At 40.7% G+C, this 20,668-nt stretch overlaps 2 protein-coding genes and 1 long non-coding RNA gene across 3 annotated transcripts; 2 read left to right on the forward strand and 1 right to left on the reverse strand.

The window, feature by feature from the left end:
* Positions 1–12: 12 nt before the first annotated feature.
* On the forward strand, positions 13–2,822 carry LOC118404813 (O-acyltransferase like protein-like). Its single transcript, XM_035804170.1, has 4 exons — positions 13–53; positions 764–950; positions 1,401–1,543; positions 2,650–2,822. The coding sequence occupies exons 1-4, from the start codon at positions 15–17 to the stop codon at positions 2,812–2,814; spliced, it is 534 nt and encodes a 177-aa protein (XP_035660063.1). The 5' UTR covers positions 13–14; the 3' UTR covers positions 2,815–2,822.
* Positions 2,823–3,829: 1,007 nt separating this feature from the next.
* LOC118404812 (nicotinamide N-methyltransferase-like) lies at positions 3,830–17,973 on the reverse strand. The gene is made up of 7 exons (XM_035804168.1): positions 17,949–17,973; positions 13,099–13,304; positions 7,069–7,175; positions 6,437–6,534; positions 6,040–6,195; positions 5,194–5,294; positions 3,830–4,633 (listed from the first exon to the last, which is right to left on the reverse strand). Exons 2-7 carry the CDS (start codon positions 13,235–13,237, stop codon positions 4,461–4,463), a joined length of 774 nt encoding a protein of 257 aa, XP_035660061.1. The 5' UTR covers positions 13,238–13,304; positions 17,949–17,973; the 3' UTR covers positions 3,830–4,460.
* LOC118404814 lies at positions 7,394–12,238 on the forward strand. Its single transcript, XR_004829814.1, has 3 exons — positions 7,394–9,415; positions 10,881–10,990; positions 11,348–12,238. It is a non-coding gene; the product is annotated as an uncharacterized LOC118404814 (long non-coding RNA).
* Positions 17,974–20,668: the final 2,695 nt, after the last annotated feature.

Consider the following 20,668-nt stretch of genomic DNA (forward strand, 5'->3'; position numbering starts at 1 on the left):
TGCCGTCTAGAGGGATGCGTGCGGACATCAATTGTGACAAACGGATGATCTTGGTAAGCACGTGGCAGCGGTGTGGGGACAACTTTCTGCTCCGCTAGATTTTTTTATCTACTCTCTTCTTTGGGTAAGTTCAACTCCATTCGTTTGGAGTTAGGCCGTTAGGGTTAGCTTTAAAGTCATAGTTTTTATCGGGTTAAAGTTCGAGTAAAGGATAACCTCCACAGTGCGACCCCTTCTCACAAAACCCACTCCGACTTCTATTTGAAAACTACCACAAATCAGGTATACTGCAAGCTCCCAAGAAGTGCTGGAGCAAATATTCGGCATGGGTAGAAATTTGGCATGACACCGGAACGCATCTGCATTACGTCTTACTCGTATCATGTCATCCCTAATGTTTACTTGAAACTTGTACCGTACCGTGTACCGTATGTGCTTGAATACTTTCGTCATGTCGGAAAATCAGTAATTAACAAAGTTCTTTGTACAAAACCGAAGAATTATTGCAGAAGAAGTTTCGGTGAACTCGCCACGCTTGGTATCGTTTTTCTTACACTGCAGTGTGAGGAAGGACTGTTTAGCATTCATTTATCTATTGTTTCTTCTTCACTCTGCAGCTAGGTGTCGCTTCTGTGTGTGAAAAGTACAACCCTAACGTGACTGAAATTATATCCCAACAGAAAGGCTGCAGACCTGCTAAAACCCTTTGGCTGTGCACCGCTTGATTCTAACTATGTGTACCCGTTTTTGTAACGCTGTCCAGGGTTTGGTCTCCTTTGGATGGTGCACGGCTATAGCGAGCGCCCTTGCCGTGGTGTACGGGATGTACGGGGTGTACAACGGGACCGTCCTGTCCTACTCAGCCAACATGGTCTTCATGACTGTTCACCGAACGGTCTGGGCCATGGCGGTGGGTTGGATGGTAGTCGCCTGTCACCATGGATTTGGAGGTAATGACTTTTTTTGAGACCATTTGAGGATGTTTATTCTATCTAGAGAGCATTTTGTCTTTAGATAGACATGGATATTCTATGTAAACCAAAGCACACAAATTACCTTCAATTTTTTTCAAGATGAATAGCTGCATGCGGTTGATTCTTTCATTCATTTAACTATTTGAAATTGTCTTTAATGTACAAAATGCATGGGACATGACCGTGTAATTAAATGTAGCATGTGACTGAAGTCTAAACCCACATTTTGTATTACTCACTTTTGCTCTTTTGCTTTTGCGAAATATGTCTGCTTGGAATGCTTATAAATCAAACCAATCTAGATTAAGACTGCTGTGTATATTATGGAAAATAATTAGAAATATATTTTTTTATCACATCAATAACCTTGTGGAACGAATTTCAAAATATTTACATTCTTTTTAACTTCTATCATTTGTACTGTAGGGATTGTCAACACTGTCCTATCCTGGAACTTTTGGATACCCCTTAGCCGTCTGACGTACTCCGCCTACCTGATACACCCCATCGTGATCTTCCTGACCTACCACACTGCCGAGGCTACCCTACATCTAACCACATTGAACATGGTACGATAGTTATCTAACTCTGATGTTACATAACTATAGTTCATTTAAGACTTGGAATTGTGTATATGTACAAATAATCCTGTTTATATAACATGCGTTGCCAAAATTTACCTTTCTTTTGTGTAATAATAACAATCAATTTGCTTAATATATATATTCTTTGATAGCTTTGAGAAAACCACATCATAAAACCACCTCGTTCGATTCGCTCACTCGGTGGATTTATTCGGTGGTTATCGCAAATGACTAGGCCTTATGGCACCACATAGTATTACATTAACCCTTTATGAACTAACAACATATTAGATAACGTTTACGTCTGCAACGAATATAGATGTAAAATAGTTGCTTGCGTTGTCGCCAACCATGGACTGTTCGTGTTCGTATTTTTGTGCATAAAGACTGAAGTTTACGTATTGAACGCATTGAAGAGTTGAACGTTGTCAAAATTTCGGTGAAAAAGGCTGACAGAGTCCAAATTCTTCCAATTCATATCTTTAATTCTAGTCCCCATTAATAATGGCATTTACGAATGTGTTCCTTTTGTGAGTAAAGACATACGTTTACGTAACAGGGTTCTCCCCAGAATTTTTTAGTATAGTGGAGGGGCTGGCAAAAATAACCCGCACCAACGCGCTGCGCTTTCATGAAAATGGGTTCATTTTGCAATGACAGAGGGTGTCAAATACTACAAGTATAATATACTTTTGTTATTCCTTTGTTGTGAAGTGGCAAAACTACTATTGTTTTGATCATTGCTCATTCACAAGTTTTTGCAGACAATGCTGACTGGAAAAGTGATGCCACTTGGTACAAAAATCTGTGAATTGTCATTAATCTTAGCAAAACTAACAAAGAAAATAGGGAAGAAACACACTAAATTTGAAAAATAGACTAAGTATAGTGGAGCTGGCTGAGAGTATAGTGGAGGGCCTCCCTTATTCCACTGTCTGGGGAGAACCCTGTGTAACGAACACTTAAAGGATTGAGAGTGAAACCAAATTCACGCTGGACAAGGCTAACAGTCCTACATCTTCCTAGTGTCTGTAACGTTAAGTTTTAGTTTTCATGAACTTTCACACTTTTTCGTATTTGTTTGCATATAGATTCACTTCTTTCTTGGCCATCTGGTGCTCTCGTATGGACTGTCCGTGCTAGTATTTGTGTCCGTGGAGCTCCCAACAATGAGTCTGATGAAGATAGCCACTAGCACTGGACACAGTGACCAAACCAACCAACCCCGCTCTTCAGATTACAAAAGACTACCATGAAGATATAAGAAAAAAATATCCAGATTATGCAAATAACTTATGCAAATAACATTTTGTATATTATGCAAATAACTTATGCAAATAATATCTTCATCTGCATAATTTATGTTTGGTTATGTACACATTTAGAATAAAAAGACATTACTATTAAGATACAGTTAACCGTTGTCCCGCTGAGAATGTTCTTGGATATTTAACCCCCCGAAGCTGGTTAAATATGATAATCAGATCAGTAAAACGTATTTGATATTTGACCCACATACATGCATCATATGATTATGTGCATCCCGTAAATATATGCATCCCGTAAATATATAACAGGGGCCGCCCTAAGATGCCCCCTGCCCTAAGATGCCCGGATTTTTTGCTGATCCTGTTATGCATAAATACAGCATGTTTGTTGCCACTGACTTTGCGCAGGACAAAATCGGAAGTTATGTTCACGAAAACGTCCTCAATGTTTGCCACTTGTAACTAGGAGGGTGAAGGGTTCATGAACCATATGAATGCATGCCTTATCCAAGTATGTTCTTTAGATGAATGTGTTAAAAATTCATTGATCAAAACTTGACCGCTCTCTGGCGACTAGTGATGGAGCGCATTGAGTTCGAGCGCGTAAAAAAGCGGGCATCTTAGGGCGGCCCCCGTTATATATGTATTTACGGGTTCAGTAGGACAAGAGTTTGAAGAGAATTATTCAGAGATTACAAATCTAGAAAAAGTTTGATGATGGGAAATTTGACTTTTGATTTCATTTTTTTTTTCTCAGTTCTGTTTGGTTCCTATTGCTTTAGTTTGATGGTATGCTAATTTGTTAATGATCGTAAAAGTGACCATATACATAATTTGTTTATGGCCGTGAAAATGATCAAATATATGTAATTTGCAAATGACCGTAAAGATTACCATATATAATTTGTGAATGACTGTTAAGATGACCATACATATTTAATTAGTGAATAATCACAAAGCTGATGATATGAAAAAAAATATTAATAAATAATCACAATGATGATCATTGTTTTGGATGTAACTCCGTTTATTCTCTATTACATTATTTTTTTTTATTTACTACACCATTCCCAATGCAGGAGTATTTGTGAAAAACCCTAAACATGCATAAGTATATAGGAAATCGTGAACCACTGTCATTATCGCTGGCTTGTTAAGTAGGATGCCTCTATGTTTATTGTTCTATATCTGAAATGTTGTCTAGTATCTTATACTTCAACAGTGTGTTCAATTAATTCAATAAAATCAAATTCGTTGCCAATCATAACATAACATAACATAAAACTAATGAGAGAGTGTGAAGAAATAATACCTAACTTCTGTAAACAAGCTGTAACAAGCCAATCGGGGAATTTCCGTATAAGTTATACATGTAGTGAGTGTAACTGATGCTTAAGATAGAATACGTAGAATTATATAATATACTGTTGAACATCACTATTTTTCTAACATCTACCTATCAGGTAATACATGTTCTAGCCTTATCACAAAAGCTTCACATGATATAATAGAATACGGACAATATATAATACGTGTGCATATTTGTATTAATATACTGTTGAACATCACTATTTTTCTTACAGCTACCTCTTAGATATTTCCCCTTCTCGGCCTTGTCAAAAGCTTCACAGTTTTCAGCCACTTTTCTTGGCAGTGAACAGTAGGATCCCCTTAACGTCGGTTATCTTTGACTCTTCCCTCTCCGGAGATGGGTAGAAGAAAGTATTGAAGTCGGAGAAACCTGCGTCTTTGAAGGTCTGCACCACGAATTCCACTTCAATAGGAAGAAGCTTCGCTTTTACACCTCCTTCAGAAATGAAATATGAAATGTTTTCATATAATAATCACCAGGTGTATTTTGCCAGCCAGTAGGTGCCCAAATTATGAGTAATGAGGCTGTTAAACATGGTCGAGGCACCTCCTCGAGCACGGAACCCCCGTTTTACATGTACGTCCCTCCTGGAAGACGATTTCGTGGAAAGCTCCTTGGTCGACTACAAACTGAGTCACGTTTGGGACGGCATTCTCGCTACTGCAGCGCCACCTACATCGGCTATAAGTAGCAGCAAGAATCGTATCCACCCATTCTAACCCTGATTATGGTGTCTGTCAGATGCCTAAATGTTGGAAGAAAGTTCTCCCTGGTTGTGCCTGAAGGACCTTACTATATGTATAATTGCGAACCTGATGAAGTTATTTACGGAGGAAATGTTTTCGTTGAAGAGGTTTATCCGTCAAGTATAAATACAGTAAGTAGAAAACTGTTCAATCAGTGTCAGTGACACATTTCAATGCACAAACATATATCTCCAAATTTCGACCTACATGTGTTTGGAAGGAATTTTTATCCCTGTATGTATTGCTTACCGATATTGCAGAAGGTTGCCCCAATGTAAGTCGCAAAGACAATGGTCCCTCCTGGTTTCGAAAGAGTCGATATGTTTGCCACCGCTTTAGCATATGCTGCTCTGTGTGATAGAAAAATTATATTAAAAATATTTTTGTGTCAACTTATAACAGCCCTAATCAGCGTAAAACACAAGGGTCACAGGCATACGTTGTGCGGCAGCAGCTTGTTATATTACATTCAGTAAAACCTGTATCATATATGAAACAAATCTTGTACCTGTTACCACAAACGGGGAAAAAGAGTACTGTTTGGACATCTCTAGTTATGTATCTAAGACCAGTCCTGACAGTTCCTATTTTTACTAGGTGGGCTCTCTGTGTTAAGTTGTTTGCGTGTGTGTGCGTCGGTCTCCGTGTGTGTACTTGTGTGTTTGTGTGTGTGTGTGTATGTCGTCTCTCTCTATCTCTCTGTGTCTGTGTATCACTTGCCTATCTGAGTGTGTGTTTTTGTGTGTGTGTATGTATGTGTTTGGGCGTGTGTGTGTGTGTGTGTGTGTGGAATCTGTGTCTTTGTAACATGTGTCTGTGTATCACTTGTCTATCTGAGTGTGTGCTTGTGTGTATGTATGTGTTTGGGCGTATGTGTGTGTGTGGAATCTGTGTCATTGTAACATGTGTCTGTGTCTGTTTTCTGCATTATTCCGCCATGAGTATACTCGAAGAAGGTATGGATGGATTGTAATGATATGTTTAATATATGTGGATAGTTCTTTGTGAGACAGATGTCAATGTCAAAATTGGGCCTCCTTAGATGCTTCATATTTAAAAAAATATCGTTTTTCTTATTGTCAACAGTCAACTTACCTATCTGGGCTGGCAGCCTCTACACAAAAAGCTGAGGTCACCACATCAAATGGTTCAAAGGTCAGAGGGTAAGTAGGGTTGGGTTGATGCACGTCGCAGTGCACTACCGCCTTGACCGCTTGGCGGAGCTTCTGTTCACGGTCCTCAATCTTTTCACTGTATAAGAAAAGAAAACTGGTATTACAAGAAAGATATAAACCTTTTGATTATTACATTATCATAAATTGTATTTTCGTCATCAAACTGGTTTAGGTTCATCGACTGGTTTTGGTGCTTCTTTTAATCTCCGCTAGACGGAGCTTCTGCTACTGATCCTCAATCTTTAGCTGTGTAAATGTAAGTTCTTTAAGCACAAATTCTGTGTATAGATCTTATAAAATGCATGTTTGATACACACCTGCTTCCTTCTAGGTCTAGGTAGTATTGGAAGTAAGATGTCCAATCAAAGGCGTTTTTATCCTTCTTAAGCCACTTCTCGAGCTCAGTCCTCGCATCCTGCATGATAAAAAACACATTATTTCAGAAAACGTTACAAATTGTTGAAGCTCGTAAAGATGTCGCATATTGTGACTTAGTGCCTAGAATAGGGACTATAGTACGGTCTCCATCAGAAGTATTGTCTTTCAAAAGTTGGTATTGAATTTTATGCAAACTGTTACGGCTAATTCTACAATGATATTTACACCAATATAGAATGTTACGTTTTCGATTGCGCGTCTGTGTTTGTGTGTTTGCGTTTGTGTGAGTGTGTGTGTGTTTGCGTGTTTGTGTATGTCTGTGTGTGTGTGTGTGCCTGTGTGTTTGTGTGTGTGCGTGTGTGTGCGTGTGTTTGTGTGTGCGTGTGCGTGTGTCTTTGTGTGTGTGTGTGAGTGTGTGTGTGTTTATGTGTGTTTGTGTATGTGTGTGTGTGTGTATGTGTGTGTGTATATGTCTTTGTGTGTATTTGTGTGCATGTGTTTGTGTCTGTGTGTGTGTGTCTGTGTGTGTTGTGTATGCATGTGAGTGTGAGTCACAAAGTACACGAGTTACCTTGTCGTAATCGGAACACACGATCTCCGAGAAGAACTTGCTTGCGCTGATAACCTGGTAAAATGTAGAACCAGATCCGATGTCTATCAGACGACCACTATAGGACCCTGTAAAGTTAAAAGATAAAAGTAGTCCCATAGACGTTTTAAGGCCGTAGGCAGTGGGTTGTTGTTATCCACTGTGTCTAGAACATTGTATTGCAAGGCAGGGCCTAAGGCCACAGCAGGTAAATTTTATGGATGACATCCTCTGCAGACTGAAAAAATAGTGCGATAGGGCAAAAAAAACAAGATTAGTGGAAAACAAATGGCTACATTTGAAACAAGCATGGTGTTTATAAAAACACAGGCGACGAAAGGTTACGATGGAATAGTTGTTTGTTTGTTTGTTTGTTTTATTAAGACCTCTGCTGTCAAAGACACCCTTTGTCTCTGATGTGGACTGTCTGTGCCTTGACAGTATATGAATGAATGAATGAATGACCTTAATTGTACACGGTGCAATGCATGGCAGTAACTATTACACAGAGTGTGAAATAAAGGTATTGGGTAAGACTGAATATCCTTATTACTATAACAATAAATGCTAGCATAAATTTCGATATCAAATTTCAATCGAGCGGGGATTATCATGAGCGTCAGTATATTTTCTAATAACATTGTTAACAAAGCTGTCTCCTATATTTGCCTATTTTTGCGTTGTGCCATTGAAGATACTTTATATTTATATACATTCAAATCTGTCTGTAGCATCTAGTCTCTTAAAATCTGATCTACTTGATTCTATAAATGTTAATAACTTACGACGTAACGTATTATATCTAGAATAATCTACAACGAAGTGGAATTCATTTTCATATGGATAAAATGTTGGTTTATTAGGGGATTAATCGCCTCATGGCCGATTGACAATGTCACACTGGTGACCCTAAGTAGCCCATTGAGAGTCCCAAAGCACAGACTGCCAGACCAGCTGCATGCAGGACATCTGGAGCGGATTTCAGCCCATTCCAGTATACCGTGCCCGTGGGGACAGCTGTGTCTGTTAAATCATAACACTCGCACCACATGTACAACTGAAACCCGAGCTCAGGGGACAGTGTTAAACAGGTGCCCACTGACAAGCTTAGTACTGGGAGTTGATGGGGACATCTGTGGAAACGTTCCACTCGCAACACCACCTGTACAACTGGATCCTATGCTTAGGGGACAGTGTTTAAAACAGGTACTAGTACCCACTGTCACGTTATTGTTGACGCAAATTTTACATCAATGAATGTAAATCTTACATTAGAATCTCAAATAGGCTATGCAGCAAAGAAGTGCAATATCAGCATGATCAAGATCCACGCAGACAGAAGGTGGCACTGATTTAAGCTGGTACTGACACGGCTGGGTACATCTAAGGATAAAAACAACTTCAAGTTTCAAGCGATACAAAACAGAGCGGCCAGGATCACCCTTAGATGCGACAGGTCCGACAGGTCCAGAGACTCTTTACAGTTTACTGCAGATGCTAATGTTAGTGCCGTTAAACTTGAAAAACATGATCCAGCAGAAAACTTAGTGACTTTTCATGAGTCATGAAAACAAACCATAAGTGTCAATATGTAGACTACTCACAATGCAAGATCACTGTTATCAGACCAAATCTTCAAAGTCAGAAAATATCCGCTCTCTGAAACCCAGAACAAATTTAAATGCTCAAAACTGAACAATTTCTGCACAGAACGTCTAACACATGGAATAGTTTGCTGTAAGGAAATTAGATTTTGTCCCATTGTTCATGGATCTTACGTAGACTTCCTACTTTTTGTGACTCTTTTGAAAAGTTGCTGTATATGATATTTTCCTGTGGCTGTGTGTTATCTAGATTTGTTCCATGGATATTGATGAATAAAGGATAACAGGAAGAATACAGATGCTATAGACATTGTAAAAGCTAATCGTGTCTCCAAATAAATTCATAGGATGTTACCAACATATAGATAGCTGTGTGTCAGTACTGTTATCAATTACCACATGTGCAATGATTGATGACCAGATGGACAGACAGCTGGGCGGAGATTTGTGTGGAAAGCAGGGTGGACGTTATTTGTTGGGAGGAAAAGTGGGAGGAGAGAAGGGTGGACCTTATTGGGTGTTTACATGTTAGATCAACCCAAAGGCGGAGCACAGAGATAGGGAAGAGCATTCGAGAACTTTTGAGTGAACACAATAGACCCTCCAGTGATGGGAGCAGACGTACTGGATGGGAGCAGACGTAATCAGGCGTCTAGTCTATCATCGTTCAGGCGATCTTTGGCCGAGTTTTCTTGGGGACAGACGGACACAGAACAGCACAAAAGGTGAGTGATCATCATTTTCCAGCTTCATGTATTACGTATCCTTGTCCAAACTATTATGTGGTTGTTTCTAATTGTTCTAGTTGTCTCGACGAACCTACCCAGGGTTAGCCTGCTTGCTAGACTGTTCTGTTTCTTCAAAATTCTAGAGCTAACTGACAGACCATCTCCTTGGCTGACATGACAAGGAATTTTACCACAGACACCCCTAAGTTAGACCAATTAAAAAAAGAAACTGTGCAATGAACACTCTCGCTTACTAGACAGGATAGCATGCTGTTGGGGGAAAAGTCTTTGTTCCTTTGTTTCCCATGGCCAGCTGCGTAACTTAACACGTGCTAACTCATAAATCACTAGGTCATGGGGGGGGGGGGGCACACCTGCGATGCAGATGTTTAGCCGCATGCTAGGGATAGGGCGTACCAAATAATTCTATATGGATGCTATCATAGTGAGCGTTGATTGCAAACAAATTTGTTGTCAAAATATAATTTGTCACATTTTCTGGATCTGCGATGCAGATGTTTAGCCGCATGCTAGGGATAGGGCGTACCAAATAATTCTATGGATGCTATCATAGTGAGCGTTGATTGCAAACGAATTTGTTGTCAAAATATAATTTGTCACATTTTCTGGAGTTACACATTTTCTGGAAATTTTGTGTTATATGTCATTGGATTTGAATATGCAGGGGGTAAGTAAAGACATCAGAGCCCACATTCCCCTCTTTATATGTTGAGTGCGTTAACATGTTTATCTTGAATGTATAGCAATAATTTGATTTTGAATGAGGGCCACAGCCTTAGAACCATGTGTATGAGTTAGTGAAACATATACAGTCAAAATTATTTTTTCAGTTTTGTTATTTTATGTACATTGACATATTTCCTATCATTTCTTTTGCCGCACATGCGTTATGACCTCTGTGAAGGGCTTAAGATAATTTGTTCAATGCCCAACTTGAGTACCGCACGTGTGCTCACGAAGATGAAGTCGTAGATATTTGTTACTTGCCTTTGAATTAAACGCCAAGGGGCATCTTTAGCCAAAATATGAGAAGAAGCCATGATGTTTCAAATAAAAAGTTTGAAAGAAAATCCCTTCGGAAGGTACGCATCCTCAGTACACAATTGTTTCTTTTGCAACTGCATGGGGCTGACCATTACACATGAGATTTTTCATAAAGAATAAAGAGAGAGATCCGTCAATGACTCATCATGATTTATGAAGAATGTAACATCATTCATTTCGAGAAGTCCGGATAGGAACTGTTAAGAGCAGTACAGCCCTAGAACAAAACAGAAACGCGGTGTGCTGGGTGATATAGTTTTTCACTGAATATATCACTAACGTTACATGCAGTATCAATCCCAAACCTTTTCTGACAACTAATGGATTCAAATGTATTCAATTACTGTAAAGCCAAAGTTGGGAGTAATTCCACATCTTTCTTTTTTCCTCTCACAAGGAATTACAACATATGAAGGATGGAAAGATGGCCCAACCAGATCCCACAGCTTGTCATGAGAACAAGTTACACAGACGGATGCTGTTCAAACAATTTTCCTGAACAGCGAGGTTTGTTACTTCATTGTTCTTATTGCTCATATAGTTTCAGTATCCAAAGTAATAGAGGTAACAGTGGGCAGAATGGTCGGTTAAAAATGGACCTTTAAAGGCACAAGGGGGCTTAAATGCACAAACATAGGGAGCATTGAAAACTAGAAGTACAAACCTATGAGTGGATGTTGGGTGTTGGTTGATCTGGGCACGTCGTTTTTTCGAACCTTTATTTATTGATTTTGAAAAAAAAGACATTTGACAGCTAAGCAATCTAAAGAAACCCATAGGGATTCATACATGTTGACATATTGATCATGGAATATGTTTGTGTCCGTCAACTATATCTGACCTGTTCTATATCATTTCTTTCAGCTCTACAAGGCGACAACGACAACAGTCACAAGAAATTAATAGTTGAACTTGGGCGACAATCAGATTGATAGTAACCGTAGCTTTACAATGCAACACAATCTATCACCTCAACGAAACGGAAGTCAATGCACATGTAGTCAGGCTTGACTCTATAGTTCCAGGAATTTTGTAAGCATGCAAACAATTTATTATACGGCCAACAGAATTACAAAAGAAATGTTTTGCTTGAATGTATTACCAAGTGTCATTGTTATAGAAGTAAATCCAAAGTTATAGGAATGACGCATCGTTGCCATTCTCTGCCAGGTTTTTATATTCTCTGTGTTTTGTCTTGAGATATGATAAAAGTATATATGATGTGTATGTTGATGAAATAAAAGGTATAGGCAATTGTGTGGATCGTTTGTTTTGGAAATGAGTAGTCTTTAAAATGTGGACAGTCATGGCCTTTTCTGCTTTCTACAAATATCTTGCAAATAAAAATTGTTTCAAATCAGATTTAATAGATTCAAAATACGACTGTGTTCACAGGTGAAACAAAAAAAACCTACTTTAAACATTAAAGCTTTAATATAGTGTTCCTATTTCTCTCAAAGAACACCAAAAGAGCGATTGAGAGTTGTAATATAAATCTTAATTGCCAGAAACAGAAAAACGTCCTTAATGCATTGATTATGACAATGTTTTTTTGTGCTGAAAGAAGCAAATTGCCCGAAACAATAAATCATGTGACGGTAAAATACCAAGCAACAAAGGCCATTTCTGTTCCGACAAAAGACCAAACAGGCAAAGGCTACCTCAAAACGAATTCCCCAGGGAATGCATTCGTGCAATTTTTGGAATATTTTCAAAGCAATCGTAATACTGTAGAATGCCTCCGCCCCTGAGGCGTCGCCAAAAAAAAATAGGTACCATTAAGTTGTGATGAATGCTGTAACGAGAATTAAAGGGACAAAACATGGTATCAGAGCCAACAAGGCATTCATTCCTGTATTCAAGACATGAACTGGTGTGGTAAAAGCGACACTAGTGTGGTAGACTGGTATCACCAACAAAGTTGGTAACCACACCCATGGCATCCATATTGGTGTTACTTTTACAACTATCCAATAAGTTTTATTTCTACAACTACAGTCCTGGGTACCTCGAAAGTGTTACTTCTACAAATACAATTATTAGGCTAAATCACAACATATTTGCTTATTTTGGTACGTTATCGCCATGTTAACCAACCCTGCAAAAGAAAAAAAAATCTTGTTTTTTTTTCTGAAATCAGGTGAAAATTAATGGGCGCGCTGATGTCATCCATAAAATTTACTTGCTGTGGCCTAACCCTCATCTTCCAACATTAGGTACCCTTTTAACACCTGGATGGCCCTTAGAGTGAGGAAAGTGTTTATATTAAGTGTCTTTCCCAAGGGCACGGTGTGTACCCAGTAGTGCTAGGAATCTAACCCAAGACCTTTTAACATAATGTTTGCTTAGCCACACGACGCCAAGACATAGGCACGGTCACACATAGGGCCCCGTTAGAAACCGTCTGTGCATTTATCTAAAAAGTCGCATGGGGGCGATAGTAACGTTGTAATGTTTTGATTCATTAACAGTTGATGGACGATGTTGTGTAAGTCGTATATCTTGAGCGATTGGAAGACTCCCCTTAACCAACCAGCTTCCTCTATCAAAATCTAAGGCTGTTTGCATCAAAATGTGCATGTATTACATCCTAGATTTTATGGAAAGACTCTTACCGCCACCGAACACATCGTGGAAGAATTCCATGGTTTTCATAGAACCCTCTCCTTCCTCATTATTGATGTCTGCGTCCAAAGTGATGAAAAACTCGTTCAAGTACTCTCTGCCCCAGGGTACCTTGCCACCCGTAGCCATGGTTACCTCCAGTTTCGAGCTTGTATCGTCTGCAGTGAGACTCAGAGGTAGGCGCTGTGTGAACGTGCTAGTTGGAAGAACAACACCTAGTTTGAGTATACGTAGCAGTTGCGAGCTAGATATTGATAAGGTAACGTGTTTGCTTTGTGACGAACGTTGAAGTTCCGAGTCTGCCGTTTTTACGCCTCCCTTTAAAAGGGTAAAAATTTTTTGGGGGGGGGGGGGGGGGGGGTGATTCCGCTTTTTTCCATATGGGATGGGAGGGTGGGATATTGTCGCATGTGTGTGTGCGAGCCTGCGCGCGTCTGTGTGTGTATGTGTGTGTGTGTGTGTGTGTGTGTGTGTGTGTGTGCGTGTGTGTGTGTGTGTGCGCGTGCGTGTGTGTGTGTATGTGTGTGTGTGTATGTGTATGTGTGTGTGTGTGTGTGTGTGCGTGCGTGTGTGTGTGTGCGCGCGTGCGTGCGTGTGTGTGTGTGCACGTGCGCATGCGTGTGTACCGGCCAACTCCTTTCCCGGCATACAGGAACTTAGCCCATGTTCAAAATCACGAATCAGTGCTCCTCCAAAAAATAAGCACCGACGCTTTACAACGTTAGAGCATACCAGAGGACTCGAAACAAGAACCTCTGAGCCAAACACCCCACAGCTACGCTGCGCCGCGTATCATCTTTACGTTCTTGACACAATGAAACACCGAGTCTTCTCATCTCAGCAAACCTTTAGAAAAAAAGTGCAAAAAATTCCCATAAATGTAACTGTTACGTACGCCCCTCCCCCACCCTTTTCATAACGGATAGTGTGTTTCAAACCATTTAAAAGCTAAGTGTAAGATGACGCTCAGTTTGCAACGACTGTGTGGCGAGAACATGGCTTATCTAAAGGGTCCGTTTTTAGATTTTGTAACAACTACTTTTGGTACTCTCCAAGTAGAGGTTGCATATGTAACTCATGTACTAATTTTCGTATGTTCCTTTCGAAATCAGCAAGGTAATTGGTGTTCGATGATTGAATGAAGCAGCCATACATGCCAAATTGAAAATTTAATCATACCTGCTTGTCAATCAGTAACTCATCGGTAATTTAAGCTCCGTTGTTAGTTAAGTCAATTACTATTCTAATTGAGGCATGTGAATGCTGCTGACGTGGTTTCGCGTCGTTAAGAGGCGACACCTGGTCAGGAGCAGCTGTCCACGTGCTCTCATTAACTACCTGTACATCCTCACATGTCCATATATAGAACCTTTAATACGCCTCAGAGCTTGTATTTTCTATCTGTTGAATCTACGCCGCAGAGGCAGGACGTAGGTAGCTCGAGAGCCAGAGTTCGTCATTTTTGCTTACTGCGACCGCCCGCCTCGTCGGCTCTTTTTCTACCCCTGCTGCCGGCTATAAGCGAGGAACCCAGCCTGCATCTGCGGGCTAGGAACTTCAGGAACGCACTGGAATTTGGTGCTTTGAGCCTTATATTCGTCAGGTAACATTCGGAAGCGTTAGAAATTCGACCGACTTTTACGGTAATACCCACGTTAGTTTTGCCGTGTGATTTGCCATGTTTGACCTCACACCGGCCTAAGTTTTGATAGTTGGTTCTCGTTTTTGTGTGTATTTATTTTAATTTTGCGCGGTGAGTGTTAATTTCACAGCCGTGCAGTTATGTTGATTCGCTGAAAGAAGTGTTAACATTTATCATTAGTTCAGTTTCATATGCTAATTTGGCAAACGGCATACTCGCAGCTGAAGTTTGACACGTTGTCGTGATGATTCGTTTTCTGGTATTAGTAGTTTGACATATAATTCTGGCGAATGGTATGCTCGCTGTGGAGGTTCGACATGTGAAGGTGGCGAATGGTTTGCTCGCCATGTTACGGTTTGAAATATGAAGTTGGCGAATGGTTTGCTCGTAATATATTACGTTTAGACGCTTTGACATGTAAAGTTGGCGAATGGTATACTCGCAGAGGATCAACAAGTCCGATCATCAGTGAATTCCCAGACGTACATTTTATGCCGTTCTTCAAGTTCTGCGTTGGCCGCCGCTAGATTTTGCATATCTTTGCTAGTCTGTTCCTAATTTCTTCAATTCCACGATTACTGAAGATCCATCCTCTCAGTCTTGCTACGGGCACCGGGTTGACCTCTACGTTGGTAGGCCCCTAACCAGGGGTTGGTGTCTCGTCCTAGGGCTGACCTTGGATGGATCGTCATTTGTAGTTTTGCATAGTGTCCAGTTAAGCTGCATTTCGTTGGTTAAGCAGACCTATAGATACGTGGTGAAAACTTTAGCAGTGGATTGCGTTTCTGTTTCGGCAGCTCAGTCTTAATCAAAGGTCAGCCTTGGGAAGGCTCCAACCTAGGGCTTGGTATCGGTACAGCGTACCGGTACAAAACCGATTTTTCTTATTGGACCGGTCCAGAAAAACCGGACCTGAAAAAATTAGGTGGACCGGATGTTGGAACGATTAGAAAATTAACAGATTATTTCATCAGGCATTTACACGTTTTGGCGCTTGCAGGTGGAAGAAAATAACAAGAGTGAAGTAGAGCAGAGTTTATAGTAATTTCTACCAAGTTTTACAGCCAATTGGACAGGTGCAGTTAGAGTTGTAGGATTTTAAAACACCAGTGTGAGTCTATGTATGTGAGTCTAATACTCCACCAAACATATTTCTTTGTAGTGAAACGGACCATTGGTATGAGTCATACTGAATCAGGTCCAGGTTCAGGTCCGGACCTGGACCTGATCCTCTGGACCTGAACCGGACCTGGACCTGAATTTTCTGTACCGGTACCCAGTCCTACTCCAACCTCTTTTTCTGCAAAAGTTCACTGCAGAATTTTGAACAAAATTTAGGTATGGGGAAAAGATTGAGGTTTGGGGAAAGGATTGAGGTTTGGGAACAGGAATGAGGTTTGGGGAAAGGTTTAAGGTTTGGGGAAAGTTGAAAAATGAAAGGTGTGGAAGTCAAGTGTTGCTAAGATTCGGAAAGGTTGAAGTGATGATACAAGGCCGAGATGGTGCTCACGGAGGTGGGACCACGGAGGTCTTTTTTTGCCCATACCTTAACCTTCTTCCGGAGCATCTGTATCTGTATCTGTATCTGTGTCTGTATCTATATAGCCGGTATAACTGCCCTTCGGTGTAACACACCAGCTTCGTAGGCACGCAGCTGGTTATATTACACCGAACAATCCGTCACACCTAACTTTTGCACATTTATCTGCAAGCGTTCTTTAAAGCTATCCAGACGTATAGACAAGATACCCCTACTGTGCTTGGTGATAACAAATTCCACTCGACGATATTTCTGGGAAAATATGAATTTTTAAACACATCAATCCTAGTTTGGTAACTCTGGTACTTGAAGTCATGGCTGTTTCTTGTTCTTTTTTGAGCTGGTATTAATGTACTATTCTAATTGAGGCACGTGGATGCTCCTGACCTGGTTTCGCGTCGTTAAGAGGCGACACCTGGTCTGGAGCATGCAGTCCACGTGCTCTCATTAACCACCTGCACACCCTCACCTGTCCATAGAACCTTTAATACGCCTCAGAGCTTGTATTTTCTATCTGTGGAATCTACGCCTCAGAGGTGGATGGAAAGCTTTAGAGGAGCAAATACATTTTGGCGGAGTTGACTTAAAGGCGGTCTGGTTTTAGGTTGGAAGGTTGGAGGGTATAAGGAAGGCATGGAAATACAGACGATTGAAGGTGGGAACTAACTTGCAATGTTTAAGGTGTGTAGTTTATGCGGTACTATACGACTAAGAAAGTTGGCTAATAACAACAGCAAGCCCTAGGGTAACAGTCTGACACAGTTTGTTTAGCATTTGCCGTTTTTCCCCATTGCCGAGAGATGTGCTACACACAAGACGCGAAAGGCGGGTTAAAGTTTGGGGGAAGTAAGCGCTTTAAAACATACCCCCCCCCCCCTAAGCTTTTTCCGATCTCTGTTCGAAGACCGTTCAGTGACCCTTCGGTTAACACTCCGAACTTTTTGCCCAAAACTTCTTCCGGGGATTCGCCTTTGGTCACGTTGGATAATGTACTGCCCCTGCCAAATTTTTCTTCCGGCACCGCTTTGGGGTTTCTAGCAATGACTTTAGGGTTCTTTCTTGAGCTGGTATTAGATTCTCATCAGTCGGAACGTTGAGTATCTATCTGTATCTTTATAGCCGGTATAACCGCCCTTCGGCGTAACACACCAGCTTCTCAGGCACGCGGCGCGGCAGCAGCTTGTTATATTACACTGAACGACCCGTCGCACCTAACTTTTGCACATCTATCTTCAAGCGTTCTGTGAAACTATCCAGAGAAGATGCCTCTACTGTGCTTGGTGAAAACAAATTCCACTCCACGACAGTTCTGGGAAAGTACGAATTTTTGAACACATCGATTCTAGTCTGGTAACTCTGGTACTTGAAGTCGTGACTGTTTCTTGTGCTTTTGGGTATGGATATGCGTATTACTTGCTTGGCGTGGTAATTAAAGCAAAAGTATGACAAGATTTGTGGGGGGGGGGGTGGCTCGAACAGTAAAGGGTATATACCCTATCCGAACCCTTAACTCCACTATACCACTTGGAGCAAAAAAAAAAAAATATCATGCATCAGAATTTTGACGCTCCACAGGTTTAGTAGTTGCCATGGAAGCTAAAGTATCTTATAAAAAAGTTCTTTTAACTGTAAATGAAAACAAAAAGAGGGAGACTTACTAGAAGTTTCGACCGTACAACACCAGTCCTTGTCAAGAAGTGAATCCACCGGGTATATGACGTCACTTTATGCAAATTCCAGGCACGTGATTGGTCAATCATATCTAAGTTGGTACTTTATGAAGAGCTCATGTTTCACCTTTTACCATGTTACGTATTTGATTGTTTATGTATGAATAAAAGAGCGGGGAGTGTTTTGAGGGAAAAAAAAACAATTTGAGTGGGTCGTGAGAAATAATTGGTATAATTTCTCTTGATTATTATTGTATGCCAGCTTCTTTTTCTACAAGGGGCAGTGCGTTTCATTTCATGGGGAAGCTTAGTGAATTTTTCGTCAAAATGATACCCTATCACCTGTGAATAGAATGCATTTAAACTTTATTACCTTCGCCAAGAAGGTTATATTTTGGGTAGCGTTTGTATCTATCTATGTTTGTAGAAGACCAGCATAACTCAAGAACGCCTGAATGGATTGTATTGATATTCGTTATGTGGGTAGGTCTTGATGAAACCTGAAAACGATTAGATTTTGGGCCCCCTAGCAACCTGTTGCGGTACTGCAGCGGAACTTCCAGGTTTGATATTTTGAGTTCTGGACATGCTGTGGCTTTGATTTTTGAGTGGTAGACAGTTCTTGATGCCGAGAGTAAGTGGTATAGGTTTGGGCCCCCTGGCGGCTTGTTTTGGAACTGTAGGGCAGGTTTATTTTTATGTTTAATGATGGCAGGTTGGCCCGCCGATATGGAACACTGTGTTGGTTATTACATTTTTTTCGGCAATTTGTTCAGCGACCCACTAACATATTAATATTTATCAGCCAAGTGTTCAATTAATAAACGCGTGATAATAGCAAAATGGGGTCCATGTGTTTTCCTTGTCCCAATTCTAAGGGAAATATAATATACATGTGTGTTTATATGATGATTTGGTTCCAGATACAACAAGAAATCTCGATATATCCTCAGTGAAATGTTTTGACATTTTTTTAGATTTCTTCATGCCATGACCCTAGCCATCACAGGTGTTAGTGATCCTCCCCTTCTCAATCCCTGCTATCTCCAGGATGGACTGAGCAGGGGAGGATCATTATTTAAACACGGGTGATGACCAGGGACCGTGTAGCGCAGTGGCAGCATGTTCGGCCCGTGGCCGAGAGGTTCGAATCTGACTGCCGTGTTCATCTTGTGCCCTTGGGAAATGCGCTTTACACGACTTTCCTCACTTTACTCAGGTGTAAATGAGTACCTAGCTTCGGCTAGAGCCGTCCCTCGGATAGGACGTTAAATGGAGGTCCCGTGTATAGGGAGCGCCACACCCCATGCACGTTAAAGAACCCCCACATGTGCGATAATGCGGTGTGAGATGGAGCAAACCCTTCTGTCTGGAGTTGGTGATTCACTTCAAATCACCCGGACGGGAGGCCTGGCGCATCCTCGTATTGTAATTAGCCAGCGAAAGGGTATGTCACCCCGTAAGGGGCGATATAACCCCGCCATGTTTGAACATGTGTGTATGGCGGCTTTGAAAAGGTGTCCCTTGACACTTGTTCCGCCATACCCTACATTGTCATCGTATATGGAGAATCCTAATAAATAAAAAATAAATAAATAGAGCTATGGCATGATCACGTGCATGCAGAAACAGGGCGTATATTTGCGGAAGGCTGGTCAGCTGTCTATGGACTATACCACGATACTTTCAGGAAGGGGGGTGTCGGCCTGCAGTAAATGCTGCAGTACATGAAAATACGTCTAGAGGGCCAAACATCGTTACTATTCTTAAGCATTTCAATAATTACCCACATATTGTACCTACATATAACGCCGGTTCACCTTTATCCGTGGGGTAACTTATATCCGTTATTTTTAAAAACAGAATGTATTTAGGGATGTCTATTCAACGTTGGTTTCAAACTGCAATGTTTTGAAAATATCAATTTTAATTTTAAAACAACCGTCCTCCGACTTGATATCCCTGAATACCCTGTTTCTAAAAGCAACGGATATAGGTCAATCACCGAATAAAGGGGAACTAGCGTTATACATCAAACGGATCTTGAGTTTTAGGTGCGTACTCGTAAACTCGACCAAAAACAGTACCTCCGTAAAAGGTGAACCTCTTTCCCAGAGGTAACAATATTTTTTTACTGTTATAGGTAGTTTTTAAACTTATTTATTCTTGAGAAGCTAAAATCGGCCTGCAGGACGCTTTTCATTGAGGTCATGAGGGATGTAATGATCAGATGAAATGTAACACATATATATACAGATTCATTACATTGAGTCCTGCTAAATCTATCAACATAACGTTATATGATTACATATACATATGCATGGTACAAAACATTTATTAGAGCGAAAAAAACTCAGCGTTCATAGTCATTTCTTTGACTTCAAGAGTTAAGATTTGGAGCCGTACGTGTGTCTGGTGGTAGGTTGTTCCGGACATTATATGGACATTTCTCTCTCTAAAAGTGCCTTGGCGAAGATTTGTGCTTTTAGAGTGCTGTTTAGTGTTCTCGAGTGTTAACATGTTAACAACAAAAGTACCACTTAGCCCCCGGTGACGACAGTGCTACTAAAGGTGGCAAAAAGTTTAACTAAACAGACCTATGATCCTCAAAGCCTTTAAAATGTGTACAGTCAGAAGGTTACATGTAGGCTACAGACCATAAAGTATGTGGGTCTGTATGGGGGGACCCAGTAACGTTCCTTCGTTCT

Source organism: Branchiostoma floridae, chromosome 17 (genome assembly GCF_000003815.2).
Source record: "Branchiostoma floridae strain S238N-H82 chromosome 17, Bfl_VNyyK, whole genome shotgun sequence".
Lineage (NCBI taxonomy): Eukaryota > Metazoa > Chordata > Leptocardii > Amphioxiformes > Branchiostomatidae > Branchiostoma > Branchiostoma floridae.